Raw genomic sequence first — 15,093 nt, 5'->3', positions numbered from 1 at the left:
TTTGACAATGTGCTATACAAATTTCTTAAACTAAATTATAACAACACCAGATTATTAATTCTCTTACCCTCTATTAAGTTCAATTATATCCAAGTGTTTATGCAAAGGGAAAATGACAATCAACAAAGATTCATAAAACTTGTCACAAGATAAAATTGATATTTATATCTTTCACATCAATAATCTAAACTAGCATCCAATACTTGTTCAGATGAAATAAATAAAGCAAAACTTGACCTCTCACCCAAAGGAATTTTTATAAATAATATTTACTATTATTTATGGAAGTATTATTAATATTAATATTATTGTTATTATTTTGCAATGCATTGCATTCTAATTTTTTCATAATGAAGGGCCTTGTGACTTTAGAGCAAATTGCTAACATTTTTCTTTATGTTTTCAGAGGTAGTTATTTTTCTATCTATGCCTGTCTTCATTTTTATTCTTGGGAGTATCATTTACCTTTTAAATAAATTTTTAGAAATACTTCTCATTGGCCTGACCAGCATGGCTCAGTGAATTGAGTGCCAGCTTGCAAACCAAAGGGTCTCCAGTTCAATTCCCAGTCAGGGCACATGCCTGGGTTGTGGGCCAGGTCCCCAGTAGGGAGCGTGTGAGAGGCGGCCACACATTGATGTTTCTTTCCCTCCGTCTCTCCCTTCCCCTCTGCCAAAAAATAAATAAATAAAATCTTTAAAAAATAAAAAAGACTTCTCATGATAAAATACAGTATAAATACATAAAAATCACATAAAAGTACAGCTAAATAACTATAGCAAGGCAAACACTGCTGAATGACATCAGGGTCATTGGAACATTGCCAGCCACTCCAGAACCCACCCACATATCCCAACCAGTCACGCACCTCTCTTTTGTCCCCAAATGTAATGGCTCTTCTGAACTTTATGATATTCACCACATTATTTTTTTTGGTTTAAAATATTATCACCCGAGTGCACATCATTTGGCACTACAGTTTGGTTTCCCAACTTTTTAGTTTTTTAGCATCTGTGTTTTCCTTCCCTGTAAGTAGTTCTATTAGTAAACACAAATTTAGTAATCAGCACAAGTGCTATGTCTTTGTGTCACTACTCACTTTAGTTGTCTGAAGCTCATTCTCTTATAAATTCCTCAGGAAGGACTCATGGGAACAATATTCTCTGAATTCTTACATGTTGACAGCAATTTAAGGCCTTTACACTTGAAAATGAACTTGGCTAAATATAAAATGCTTGGCTCACAGTATCTTTAGTATGCACTATGGCTTTATTGGTTATCTGATATTCTTTTCTTTCTAAGTAACTTGTTATTTTGTACCCGGACGCCCCAATATATATAAATATACATGATTAAAGACCAGTAATTTTACAGACTATGTGCTGTTGGTTGTTCTGGGGCAATTTTTAAGAGAGTATATGATTTGATCTTTCAGTATGCAATTTAAAATCTTAATTTTTAACTTCAACTTTTTTTTTTAATTTTAGTTTTTAGTATTTGTTCAGTTCTTTACTTTGGGTTTTTTCTTTTAAGAGCTCCTAATATGCATATATTAAATAGTCTTTGCCTATTCTCTTGTTACTTTCTCTCAAATCCTTCTTATCTCTTCTTTTTTGACATTTAAATTTTTCTCCCTTTTTTCTTCAAAGACATTATCTGCTATGCTTATTTGATCTTGCATTCCTTCTAGTTTAATCTTTAATGGTTATTAAAATTTTTCCTGAATATATCATCCTCTTTTTGAGTTTCTAATCTCATGTAGGTTATTTTTAATATGTTGTCTCATTTATTGATGATATATTGTATCATTTAATATATTGCATCATCTATTTTGTTTCATTAGATGTAGCTATAACTAGAACACAGAAGATTGAAATATAAATATATATATTTTGTCTTTTGAGGGCATATTTTTCTTACTTCTATTGTCTGTAAGTGCATTATTTTGCTATTTTAGACTCTTTTTAAATAACTATGAAGCTAAATCTTCATCATTTTATGTTGTTAATTTTTATGTGAAATCTGTTTTCTTAAATATTAAAAGGGGATATGATTCAGAAACCTTTGTAACTTACGGTCTTAAACTGTATTTCATAACTTTGGCTGATGGCATTCTAAGATCTCCTGGTTCCTCTCCTTCACTTTCACCTGGACCTTCTTCTTACTTTGTTCCTGTAATGTTCAATTTGGAGTGTTTTTTCTCAGAAGGAAGTTTAATCATAGAAGGGAGTTTTGTAAATGTTTAAGATCTCCTGAGGTCCAGAATATTCCAGTCCCTGACCATGAACTTCTTGTACTCAGCTATATTAGAATGTGAAAATACCCTCTCAGGTTTAACTGCCATTCTCAAATTGCCCTGCAGCATTTTCCAGTGAATATGTTAGCAATTTGGAAGTTTTTCAGCTCCATCAGGGATCTAGTTGCTTCCCTCTGCTTTCTCCTACACAGTTGCTGATACCACATATTATGAGTTTGAAAGGTCTATCTATACCTGTTTAGTGTGTGTGTGTGTGTGTGTGTGTGTGTGTGTGTCTCGGGGGGAGGGAGTCATGGATATATCTTGTCACCTAATTTTGATTAGATGTTGTCCCTGTGTTTTGGGATTTACACTCCAGGTGCTTTGTGAGGAGAATTCAGAGAAATTAAAATCTATGTCAGAATCATAACCTCAGAATCTTCTTTGTTTACATCTTTATATCTCATGGAGATTTCCATATAATTTTAATGGATTGATTAAGTGCATATAAGAAAGGTTACTTCTGTTTTTCTAGTTCGTGTTTGGGAATAGTAATTCTCACCTAAAAATGGTATGAACTTTTTCATATTTAGGAATAAATGCAATGTAAATGTGTGTCCATAATGCAAATAGAACTGAAAGATAATGATTTTTAGAAATATAACCTTAGTGATTTTGCCAAGTGTTGGTTACAAATAACCATCACCCTCCCCTCGAAACAAGACAACAATGATAATGGATGGCTAAAGCAGTCATGACTGAAGTAAACCTAAAATATATAGTTTATGCCAGGATTAAAGATAGTCGGACAATGGGGAAAATAACACAATTTACTATCATAGAGTCCATGTTTTCATTCAAAAACCATTTTTGATAGTAAGTTAATTGCTTGAGATAAAGAATATGTTTGAAATCCGCTCCCTAATGTAATGAGATATTTTTTGTAAGAATTTACAGGACAATAAGGGAAGCAGGAATTTGAAGGGAAGCCAAAAGCAGACATAGAGCAAACTTTCTCTCCACTTCAGCCCAGACTGAACTTATCTCACTTCTCTGCAGCCAGCGTTCTCTCCCTCCATTGGGCCTTCTGATGAGCTATTTCCTCTGCCTGCAATGGCCTCTACTCTTCCAGGCAAACCCTATTCAATCTTCAAGGCTCTATTCTATCTTCACTTCTTTATTTTCATAATATCTTGTATTTTAGCTATGAAAAATTAATCACACTAATTTGTCTTCCCCATAGACTGGAAGTTTTGTGACGTGTAAGTCTATTCTATTTTCTTCTGTATCCTCAGCTCCTGATCTATTGTATGTGTCTAATACATGATAATGGAAAAATAAGTGTCTGGAGCTCTGGTGAGTGACTACACCTGCGAAGTCATATACAGAAGTGTCACAACTATAGTTACAGATAATACACATTATGACATTCCTTTAGATGGTTAACAATAACATTTTTTGTTTCTTTTAACTAGTGGATCAGTTTACATGTTAAAATGTAAAAAAAAAAATAAGACATGAACATTATTTTTTTCAATCTATTGGGATAAGTGATAATGTTCAAAAGAAGGCATTTTTTCACGATATGACAAGAAGAGCTTGCAACAGGTCAACATTAGGGGTTGTTGCTGCTGGTGACATAATCCAGGCTGCAGATAGAGAACATCTTTTCATATAAGTAGTACTTCAAAAATGAAAAAAGATTATAAATAAATCCAGCATGATTTTCCAAGTATGAGCCACTAACCAAGACTATAAAATCTATCATCACGTCCTCACTTTTGTGGTCCAGTTGGTTGGGTGTCATTCTGCAAAGCAAAAGGTCTATGGTTTGATTACTGGTCAGGGCACATGCCTGGGGTGCAGGTTCAGTCCCAGATGGGGGCACATATGAGAGGCAACCAATCAATGTTTCTTTCTCTCATCAGTATTTCTATCCCTCTGTTTCGCCCTCCCTTCCCCTCTCTAAAAATAAGTAAATAAAATCTTTAAAAATACTATCATCAAAGGTGTAAAGGACAAATCTAGCAAAAACAATATTTTAGCATCTTATAAACTCTGAAAGTTTTTATTCTGGCACCAAATACTATTAATACCATGCAATATAATAATATCTATGACTAGCCATCTAGAGTGTAGTGAATCTCGTAAAGCAGCTTTTGACCTAAGAGCCCATAAAATATTCTCTACAAATAATTATTTTAGTACCTAGGATCTTTTGACAAACACTTGAATAGAGAAAAATATAAGGGAAAGTTCTAATTAAATGTTGAGAATGGCAATTTTTACTTTTAGCTCAGTGATTTGTTGAAAATAGCATCTTTGTCAAAAGCAGGATTATTTGTAGCACAATACCAAGAAAGTCTGTACCATTGGATTAAGATGCTGTACTGAGCTTGCCTCTTCAGTTTTAGAAGAATCTGGCCTTGCATCTCTGCTTCAGTCATGAGAATTCTTGATAATCTGCTTGAGTAGTTGCCTGCTTGGAACACTTCAGAATATGTCTCTAATAAGAGGTGTGTGTAAGTATACCCTCTTCTCACTAAAGCTCCACAAGTGAGCTTTTAAAAAATAGTTTCTACGCAGGCTGATGGATTGTGTTTGCATTTATTTCTGCTGTGTTTCATTGGAGATTTGGATTTGAGAAGGATAAGTGAAAGCTTAGAGTCACAGACAATCAGCAACAGCCTTCTTGGCATGATTCATTTGTATAAGGAAAGGTAGACCAGATGATATTTCTAGGATTTTTCCAGACTTTTGCTAAGACTATTAGGAGAATATTTTGTGATTGGAATTGGCAAACTCCTTTCCCAGGATTTATCATTATGTATGAGCACAGACTTTTAGTCTACATATCCCATACCATGTCTAAGATACTTTAGAGCTAAAAAATGTTTATCATCCCCTGCCAGTTAGCTCACAGGGCTGGAGAACAGCTCTGACAAAGCCAAGTCACAGGCCCCTTCCCTGCAGAATCCAGTTAATGGCAAACAAAGAAGAGAGTTGTTCCCTGCTAAAGCTTGCACCTTGAATCTGAGCCAGTTCTTGGCTGCAGCAAAACTCGGTTAGTTTGCCCTTGATCATAGGAGAAACAAGGAAAGAGAATGTAGGTGAATCAGTGCAAAACTATCATCACTTTTTAAAAGATAATTTAAATATAGTCATTTCCTACTGACAGTGTCAACAGCATCATCTTCTTAGTCAGAAGATATTAAATATATACTCTGCAACTTGAGGAAATCAGTTTTTGTTCTCCTTAAATTCCTTCCTATGTGTTGATAATTCTTGGAATGCTAATGTTGACAATATCTGAATCCATATTATATATGGGATGTAGAGTGGCATGAACTTTATAGAGAATATGTATTTCTTGGCTGCAGTCACTATATATAATGGATTGCTTGACTCATACTTGACATGAGTTGCAGGAGGCTATGTATACTCCTCCGCTCTTCACTGGGCCTCTTTGCAGCTTGTGGCCACAGGTGGATAGCTCTTTAACCCTTACTAAAAGATATACCAGATTTTCCATCCTGAATTTAAAGGAGAAAAAAAAAGAGCAAACTAGTTAGTTTTATTCTCAAACCCCGAGAATGAGGAGAAAACCTAATCTTTTCTCCTCAGATTCTTCTGCCTAAAATACATGCCCCAGAAATTCATACTTCTCCTTCCCTGATTTTAGTCAAACTTCTGTGAAAAATTCCAGCTGTGTCAAGAACACTTCCAAAAGCATCATTTCTGTCATGATATTCTTCTGGCCCCCAATCCTTAACTCCTTACTTTGCTTTCATTTTTTTTATAATACTCATCTCTACGTAATACTAGATTTGGTAATTTGTTTGTCTAGCTCTATTGTAAAACAAGGCCTGGGATAGAATAAGTGTTCAATATATTTTTATTGAAAATGATTTAATAAATGTACACAGAAATTAATAAATAGACATTGTAACAGCAATAAAATGATGTGCATATACAGTGACATTTTTGTCAAACTGTATTGGGTTCATTAAAGAACACTGTTTCCTTCCAATGACCCATTGTCTTAATCTTCCGAGGGAAAAGCCTTATAAAATCTGAATAACGGTTTCATTTCTTGTCACAGGGTTGGAAGTAATTTCTAGGTTTTGGTTGTTGTTGTTAACTAACACTTTTTAACTTTTTAAGCCAAGCTATTTTTTGTAATGGAGGTAAAGTAGACATAGTATAAAATTTACCATTTTGAAGTGTACACTTCTGTGTCATTTAGTACATCGACAGTGTTTTGAAACCATTACCTCTATATAGTTTTAATACATTTTTATTAATACTGTTACTTTTTAACTATTCATCTTTTCTAAATTTTTACTGTTATTCTGTTACAGTTGTTCCGATTTTCCTCCTTTGCCCTCCTCTGCCCAGCCCATCCCCTACCCCCATAGCCAATCCTCACACTGTTGCCCATGTCCATGAGTCATTCGCCTTAGAGTGGTAGAAAACTAATTCATTACATTGTAAATAAAAGGAAAAATCAAGCATTTTTCTCATCCTATATAAGCTATTATATGGGGGAACCAAATAATAGTTGAGAAAAAGTAGATCTTAAAAAAGGTGTACAAATATCACAAAAAGAAAGACTTCTAGGATTTCTGTCTTTTAATATAAGAAGATAATGCCATCTATAGTTTTGCCAAAGAAAGAAAATAGAATCTATCCAAGCATCTGCATTTAGCTGCCAATTTTTTAGAAACACAAAGGATAGGGGAACATGTTGAATGGGAAGAAACTTCTTAATAAGTAAGAGGTTTTAGTTAAAGTGATGGAAGTGTTTTCGAAATTGGATTGGTAGAGAAGGTAGTTACTGACATTATGAAAGTATTAAATGCCACTATACTGTCCCCTTTGAAATGGTTTATTTTGTGTTATGTCAATTTCATCTCAATAAATAATTTATCAGAAGGCATGAAACTATTAAAAAAACAACCTAAAATTCCACATACACTTCCTTATAAATTCTGTGCAATAGACAAGTGTACCTTATTTTGGAGAGAAGAGCAATGAGGAGATGTTAATGCGGAAATGGTTACTTTAGACAAAGAAAGGTCAGACTCTCTCTTCTTTGGCTCATCATCATTATGGTAATTATTTCACAAAATGAAAAGTTTCCATTTCCCCCATGTATCAAGTTTATTTTAACACATTTCCTCTGGCTTAGTTACAGCCTGTTTAAACATATGTTTCTTGTATTTTACAGACATACTTGGCAAGTGCAAGATAAAATCGATGCAAACAATGTGGCTTACACAACGGGGAAGCTAAGCTTTCACACTGATTATCCAGCCCTCCATCATCCACCTGGGGTAAGGTGAGCCTCAGCGCATTCCACAGGGCAAGCCAAGGACCAATATCCTCTATTTTGAGCCTAGACGATTATATCATATAGCTGATTTGTTTTATGTAGATCTTCTTTCTCCAAACACAATCCAAATTCAAAAATCCTCCGTACCTAAATCCTGAATAGCTTCACATTCTCAAGGGATAAAAGATTTTCATGTATATTTTTTGTTTCTTCCTGTAACTATTGGACTTTTTGTTTTGCCAAGACATTTTACCACAGCAGTACATCTTGAGGTCTTTTAGTGCATTTACCATTCCTAAGAGAGTTAAAAGAAAAAAAAATAAAACAAGAGAACAATGTAGGGTTTTCCCCACAAAGTTATATGGCCATCTTTCATATTAGCTGTTACTGCAGAAAATAATCCCCACTCCATAACATCATGGCTTAAAAGAACAACCACTTGCTTAGATCATGTCTTTACAGTTTGGGCTGCATTCATCTGGGCAGTTCTGCTGCTGCTGAGTCGGCTGGGGGCTGACTGACAGAGGTGGGGGTTGAGAGGACTTGTCCCGGCTCTTCCTTCTCTAGCGTGTCGTCCTCCAGCGGACTGGCCCCAGCTGATGCACATGCAGCTGGCAGTGTTTCCAGAGAGCAAGCCAAAACCTACAAGGCCTCTTAAGACCGAGGCTAGTAGTCCACACCGTGTCACTTCTGTCATGCTATTTGGTCAAAGCAAATCATAAGTTTAGCCCAGATTCAAGAGGGGAAGATGTCCCATCTATTCCCCCATCTATCAGACTCCTCATCAAGGAGGGAGATGTTCAGCATGGAGCCACAAATGCCACAAGAGAATGCCTGGGACCCTCTACCAGTAAATTATGACAAAATTGTCATTTTACTAAACCAGCTCCATTTTTACAAAAGCATCATTTTGTTGAACGAAAAGAATAAACGGTTAGGAAACTACTTTTGATAAGATAATTTGTTCCTGTTTTTAAAACTAAGTGGGACTAAATGAAATATTACACAGAAATCAGTATCTTCAAAGGTAAATGGAAGTGGAAATTTGGGACAATTCTCTTGTTAATGAAGGTAAAATGGAAGAAAATCAAAATTAGTCTGTTTTTCATCACGTTAACAGAACGTTTTCTCTGTGCCCTTATTGTTACTCATTGTCTTCTACAGTATTGACTAAGCTAGACTAGAAGAGGACTTTACATTGTAAATTATTTTCTTGATTGTAAAACACCACATGATTTCTTTGAACTAAATGATACTGAATTACCTTTTCAGGTGGGGTTTGAGAACAGGAAGAGACACACAATGTGATTTGTCCTAACTGTAGTCCAGAAATTTTCTAAAACCTTTGGGATTAAAAGCCAAACTGATCAGCTCAGTTCATCTGCTCAAGATAGATTGGAGAAGTTAGATAGAATAAAGCTTTAAAAAATAGACTAGAAAACCAAACTACTCTTTGAATTTTTTTAATTATCTGCTGTTTTTTATGAGTTTAGGTTTGCCTCTGGGTTAAAATTGAAAGCCTATGGAAAAGTAATTAAATGACTTCATAAATATTCCTGAAGTACAGTTTAATGCTTGACATCTTTAAAGAATTTTATACTTTTTCAAAGCTATTTTTACTTACATTACTTTATCTGACACATTCCTTTAAGGTAGACAAGATGGATCATGTCTTCTTCATGTCAGATGAGGCAATGACACACAGCAAGGTTAAATACTTTCACAGGGTGACATCTGATTAATAGGGAACTTGGACTTGAACCCTGGCCTCCATCTTTCACAGCACCATATGGGTCTTGAGTTGGATTTTCTAATTTCTGTAATTTATATAATGTGATGATTATTTATAGACATTATCATACATTACAAATTCTTTAAACACAGGACCTTAATCTTAGACTTCTCTGTATCTCAAGACTTAACTCAGCACTTTTCATGCAACAGAGACTTAACAGATATGTTATAAAGAAGCAAAAAAAAAAAAAAAAGCCACAAGGCTATGCCTGTCTCCATCAGCAAATGAAACATCCAAAGTTAAATGACCCAATGGAAGATTTTTCTAAATAAAAGATGATTCCTGAAATGTCTAGATTCTAATAGAAGAGTAATTTAAATGTAGGTACTCTTTGTGTATAACGTTCAAGCTTTGAATTATTGAGGGGTTTTTCTCCCTACATTTGAGTGTTTTTATAACAAACAGAATTAGTCAATGTTCTTTTAGTACAGATGCAATGATCTGGATAAGTTACCTGTTCAGAGTTCAGTTTGACCAATTTCGGTCACGTGGGGCAGGGACAACGAGACAGCTTTAATGGAACACAGATGGTGCTTTGCTGACTTCTTTGTCTGGGCCAAAAGTCATATGCTGCCATAAAGTAACATTTAGAAAGAAAATATTTTTGGTTCTGAATGACTTACATGAAATAAAATTGGGTTTTATACACATCAGGCACCTATTTTCCTTTTCAGTTAGCAGTGAAAGTGTTGTCTGGCTCCATCAGCTTTTTTCTTTCATAAGATTACATTAAAATGTAAGTATACAAGAAAAGATTATTCCTTGGCCTTGCCATATGTAAAAGACATCAGTTGACCTTTTTTCAAGATTTACATTTGAAATATTCTATGACTTCATTATGGCAAAGTCTAAAAGGATTTAAAGAACTCTGATTCTCCCAGAAAGAAAGTTATGCTAATGTTTTGCCTTCTTAGAGTTTGGTAGCTTTGAAGTTGAGATTTTCATTTCACCTTCTTTTAATCATGCTGCTTCACCCCTCATTGCCCTGGTAATGGGAGGGTTTTCTACAATGACTCTGTCAGTTTAGGCACATATTGTTTTTTAGTTTAAAAAAACCAGCATCAACTTAAGTACCGAGCTATTATTAATTTAGACCAATTCTCTCCTAACTGGTGTATCAGAAAATAAGGCATTATCAATCTAAAATGGAAGTTTAAGTTTACAAACTACATAGACACACACCACACAATGCTGAACTATTAGGACTACTCTAAAGAGATTTCTCTTTATCAAAAAGGTAATTGTTGCCTGAGGATTTTGAGGCAAATAGACCAAAGTTTGAATACTAGTGTTACCACGTATTAGCTGAGTTAGCTGGCTCTGTATTTCAGCTCTGGGTCTCAGTTTCATTACCTATAAAATGGAGATGAAAGTATAATTCTAAGTACTGTAGTGAAGACTTAATAAATCTAAATTATACAATCATAACTTGAGAACAAGCATGTATACGATTTAAAGTATGAAGAAAATTTACGCAGCTTGGGAGGATGGCAGGAATTGTTTTCTAGACCTGCACTGCTTCGCTCAGCAGTCACAAGCCACAAATGACTACTTAAATTTTAATTTAAATTAGTTAAATAAAGTCTAAAATTCAGCTCCCGGGTCATACTGACCACATTTTAAGTGCACAGTAGCCATGTAGGTCTAGTGAGTACACTTTCATCATTACATAAAGTTCAAACAGATTGCACGGTTCTAGACAATCTATGGAGAAAGGCAAATAAATGGATATTTTTCCCACTCGTAATGATACCCACCTCATCTGGATATTTGACCATATTTCCCTCTTCCCTTCTATAAGAATTGTTAGACATTGTTGTTGTTTTTTTCACTCAGTAAGAATAAAGTTTTCACAGATGAATAGTTTTAGATGAATAGATTTAGAAAATCAGTGTCTAAATTTAGGTTTTAAAAATAACCCACCCATGATGACTTACCAAAAGGAGTCACATAACCAAAGAAAACATAAACTCCAACCAAAAAAAATTTTTTTTTTACTATGTTTTGCTTTTCAAAATAAAATAATGTTTTCTCCTAAATCTTAGTAAAAATAACTACTATCCTTTTGGTTTCTCATTTCCAATGTTTCTTGGGTTTATTCATCCTCACAGTGCACTCCACCTCAGAACCTTCTTATGAACTATCACATTAGACTCTCTCACTAATTTACACCTTAAATAATTTATCCCATGTAACACCACTGGACTGATATTCATCAATTCAGTCTTTCCTTTCATTTTCAAAGGCTTTAATGATTCTCCTTTGAGCACCAGACAAAGTCCAATATCCTTCATCTGTTATTCAAGACTCCTATTCCTAGGAATAGGAGTATGCTATTCCAAGGTGTGACCCTCTACTAAGGCAAACTTTTTGATACCCAAGGATGTGATTCTCTCCATTCTAGTCTACATATTCAAAATCGTATCCATCCTCCTTGACTCAGATGAAATCCCACCTTCTTTGTAAAGTCAACATTACATGCAGAAATAGTCCAACATGAAGTGCTAACTCCCTGCAGCTATTTTCATCTGTGCCTTCTGTTTACTAGTGAACATTAGCTTGACTAACTCGGTGTCTTCAACTGTAACAATGTTTGAACTATAAAATATTGTTCATAAGCAACTTTTTCTCCCTAGTCCCTTTCTCTGCTGATACAGTGACAAATAAAAAATATTTGTCGATTTTAATGCATCTATAGCTTTCTGTAGCTTCCTTTAAATACGGTGTCAAAAAATGTAAGTACATATCATTTTAAAACCGATTTCTCTATTTCTTTTTAAAGGTTCAGCTTCTGCACTGCATAAAACAAACAGTCACTGGGGGAGATTCGGAGATTGTAGATGGATTTAATGTATGCAGAAAGCTCAAGGAAAAAAACCCTCGGGCATTCCAGATTTTGTCCTCCACCTTTGTAGACTTCACAGACATTGGAGTGGATTACTGTGATTTCTCTGTACAATCCAAACACAAAATTATAGAGTAAGTGTTACTTATAAATTTGTCATAGCAATAAAACAGCTGACAGCAAAACCTTCATTAACCTAAAGCTTAAACAGCAAAGGCTTCAGTTAACTCCAGAGCTTTATTTTTTGTTAACTTTTTAATCCAATTTTAGGGGGAAAAGGGAAAAAAGAATCTTTTCACCATAAAAGAACTACTTATCAAGTTTCATAAAATCTCTGTTCTTAATCAATATAAGGGAACTAACTAAGACTTCATGTACACTTAAGTTTTATTTAATTTTTAAAACCTAAATTCTACATAGTTGTAATCGGTATGATTGTACTTGTTGATATCTTGATCCCAAGAATATTAAGTGATTAACATTAACTTGATTAAAAATATGTTTTTAATAACAAGAGATGAAACAAAGAGCGTTTTCAGTTGATTCAGAACCTTGGTCATCTCTGTGTTTGGGTTCATTCCATTTTCTTTGCGATTAAATTCTTTATTTTGAGATAGTTATGTCCTATCTAGTACAAAAAGACCTTGGCAGCTGTTGACAGGGTTAAGTACAGTGCGAGAAAAAATACAAATAAAAAAACCTGGACAAAAATTATAATGGTAAGATTACATAACAGCAATACTTCTTAGTGGTTGCAAATTTAATCACAGGAATAAAACTCCATGTCTGTTAGTGGTGCAATTTCAGTCAAGTGACTTCTGCTGGCTAAACCACAGTAAAAAAAAAAAAGAGAGAGCCAGTAAAAAGGGAGTAATATTAATCCCTACCACATACAGTTGAAGTGGAAATTAATAGAGGTAATAAATAAATGCCCTCTTCTGATTCAGAGAGGGCAGAATGCATTTTAGCTAGCTATAATTTCTATAAAACCCAATACATTTACCGGTGATAGATTACAATTTCAGCTGCAAGTTTCTTAGAGACCAAAGAAAGAAAGAAACATTTAATTTGCAAGATTAAAGATGTGTCTAATCTGAAATAAATTTTTACTATAGGTCCTCAAAAATGTGATATAGTGGGCAATACTATAGTAACATTTCAAATATCATCTCTCTCAATGAGACATAATATTGTAACGAACAAGGAGGAATTACAGCACCAGCTGATTGTAGGAGGTGACCCTACAGTTTTTTCACTATGTTCTTTTGTTGGCATCACTGATGATCTTTTGCTGGTTGGCAGTCACCATGTTGCTGGTTTATAGTTAAATTCTTGTACTTCATGTAGAGTTAATACATAGCGAGTCATTCTTCATTGTGGGGCTTTTACCCTTCCTTGACATGTAACCTTATGCTGGGACCTTCATTTTATTCTGTTGTTGCACAAATAATTTCCTTCTTACAAAGATTCAATTTTGCATTTTAGGTGGCTCTTCAAGATGCCAGCCACTCACCTCTGACATTTTTCAATCATCAAAATAATGTCTTCTCCAGAAATTATAACAAATTTGCTTTCTATTTCCCCTCATGTCATTTCTGAGAATGCTAAATAATGAATTTGCATATTGTTTTCTCAGATAGAAAGTAAATACCAGGTGAAAGGAGACAGAGCCTATGTGACACACAAACACACACACAGGAAAAAGTTGATTATTCTTGCTTATATCTGGGAATTCTCAGAAATTAAATCTTAACACAACGGACCATGAGACACACAATTCTGATTTTATTATATTCATGAATCACAAAGTTCCTTTAACTAATATGTAAGGATATACACAAGGACTCTTAAATAAAGAGCTCATAACTATCATAATCATTCCCATCAGGAATTATGGTGTTCATGAAAAAGAACTGATTACCAGAGTGGCTAGGATGAAAGACCCCCAAGATGGGTTTTTTTGGTTAACTTTTTAAAGTTGCATGTTATCCCATTGCCATTTAGTCCCCTTATACTCTCTCCCCACAGCAATCACTACGCTGTTGTCCATGTCCATGAGTTGTTTTTCCTTTTTGCTCAATCCCTCCACCCCCTCACCCACCACACTTAAGCTGTCGTCCTGCTCTCTGTGAGTCTGTCTCTATTTCGCTTATTAGTTTAGTTTGTTTGTTAGATTCCACATGTCAGTGAAATCATATGGTATTTGTCTTTCTCTCACAGGCTTATTTCCCTTAGTATAATGTTCTCCAGGTCCATTCATGCTCTCTCAAAGGGTAAAATTTTCTTCCTTTTTATGGCCAAGTAATACTCCATTGTGTAAATACCCCACAGTTCTTTTATCCACTCATCTACTGATGGACACTTGGGCTGCCTCCACATCTTGGTGATTGTAAATAATTCCACAATAAACATAGGGGTGCTTATATCCTTTTGAATTAGTGTTTTGGGTTCCATCAGATATATACCCAGAAGTGGCATTGCTAGGTCAAAAGGAAGATCTATTTTTTATTTTTTGAGATATCTCCTTACTACTTTGCACCAGTCTGAATTCCCACGAACAGTGCAAAAAGTTTCCTTTCTCTCCACATCCTCGCCAGCACTTGCTCTTTGTTGATTTATTGATGATAGCCATTCTGGCCAGTGTGAGGTGATATCTCATTGTGGTTTCAATTTGCATTTCTGTGATGACTAGTGATGGTGAGCATCTTTTCGTAAGTCTGTTGGCCATCCGTATGTCCTCTTTGGAGAAGTGTCTATACAGGTCCTTTGCCCAGTTTTTAATTGGGTTTTTTGTCTTATTTGGTGTTGAGTTTTGTAAGTTCTTTATAAATTTTGGATATTAACCCCTTATGAGATATATTAGTGAATACGTTCTCCCATTC

The 15,093-nt window shown here is 34.7% G+C and overlaps 1 protein-coding gene across 1 annotated transcript in view; it reads left to right on the top strand.

Moving 5' to 3' along the window:
- BBOX1 (gamma-butyrobetaine hydroxylase 1) overlaps positions 1-15,093 on the top strand; it is a 49,574-nt gene that overhangs the window by 26,953 nt on the left and 7,528 nt on the right. The window contains exons 4-5 of the mRNA XM_054586248.1: positions 7,467-7,572; positions 12,149-12,345. Of these exons, the coding sequence (XP_054442223.1) occupies positions 7,467-7,572; positions 12,149-12,345 (303 nt within the window). The remainder of the gene's footprint in view (positions 1-7,466; positions 7,573-12,148; positions 12,346-15,093) is intronic.

The sequence above is a fragment of the Pteronotus mesoamericanus genome, unplaced genomic scaffold, assembly GCF_021234165.1.
Source record: "Pteronotus mesoamericanus isolate MK-2021 breed Mesoamerican mustached bat unplaced genomic scaffold, CSHL_Meso_final contig_90, whole genome shotgun sequence".
Classification (NCBI taxonomy): Eukaryota; Metazoa; Chordata; class Mammalia; order Chiroptera; family Mormoopidae; genus Pteronotus; species Pteronotus mesoamericanus.
This window is presented reverse-complemented; position numbering and strand designations above follow the sequence as displayed.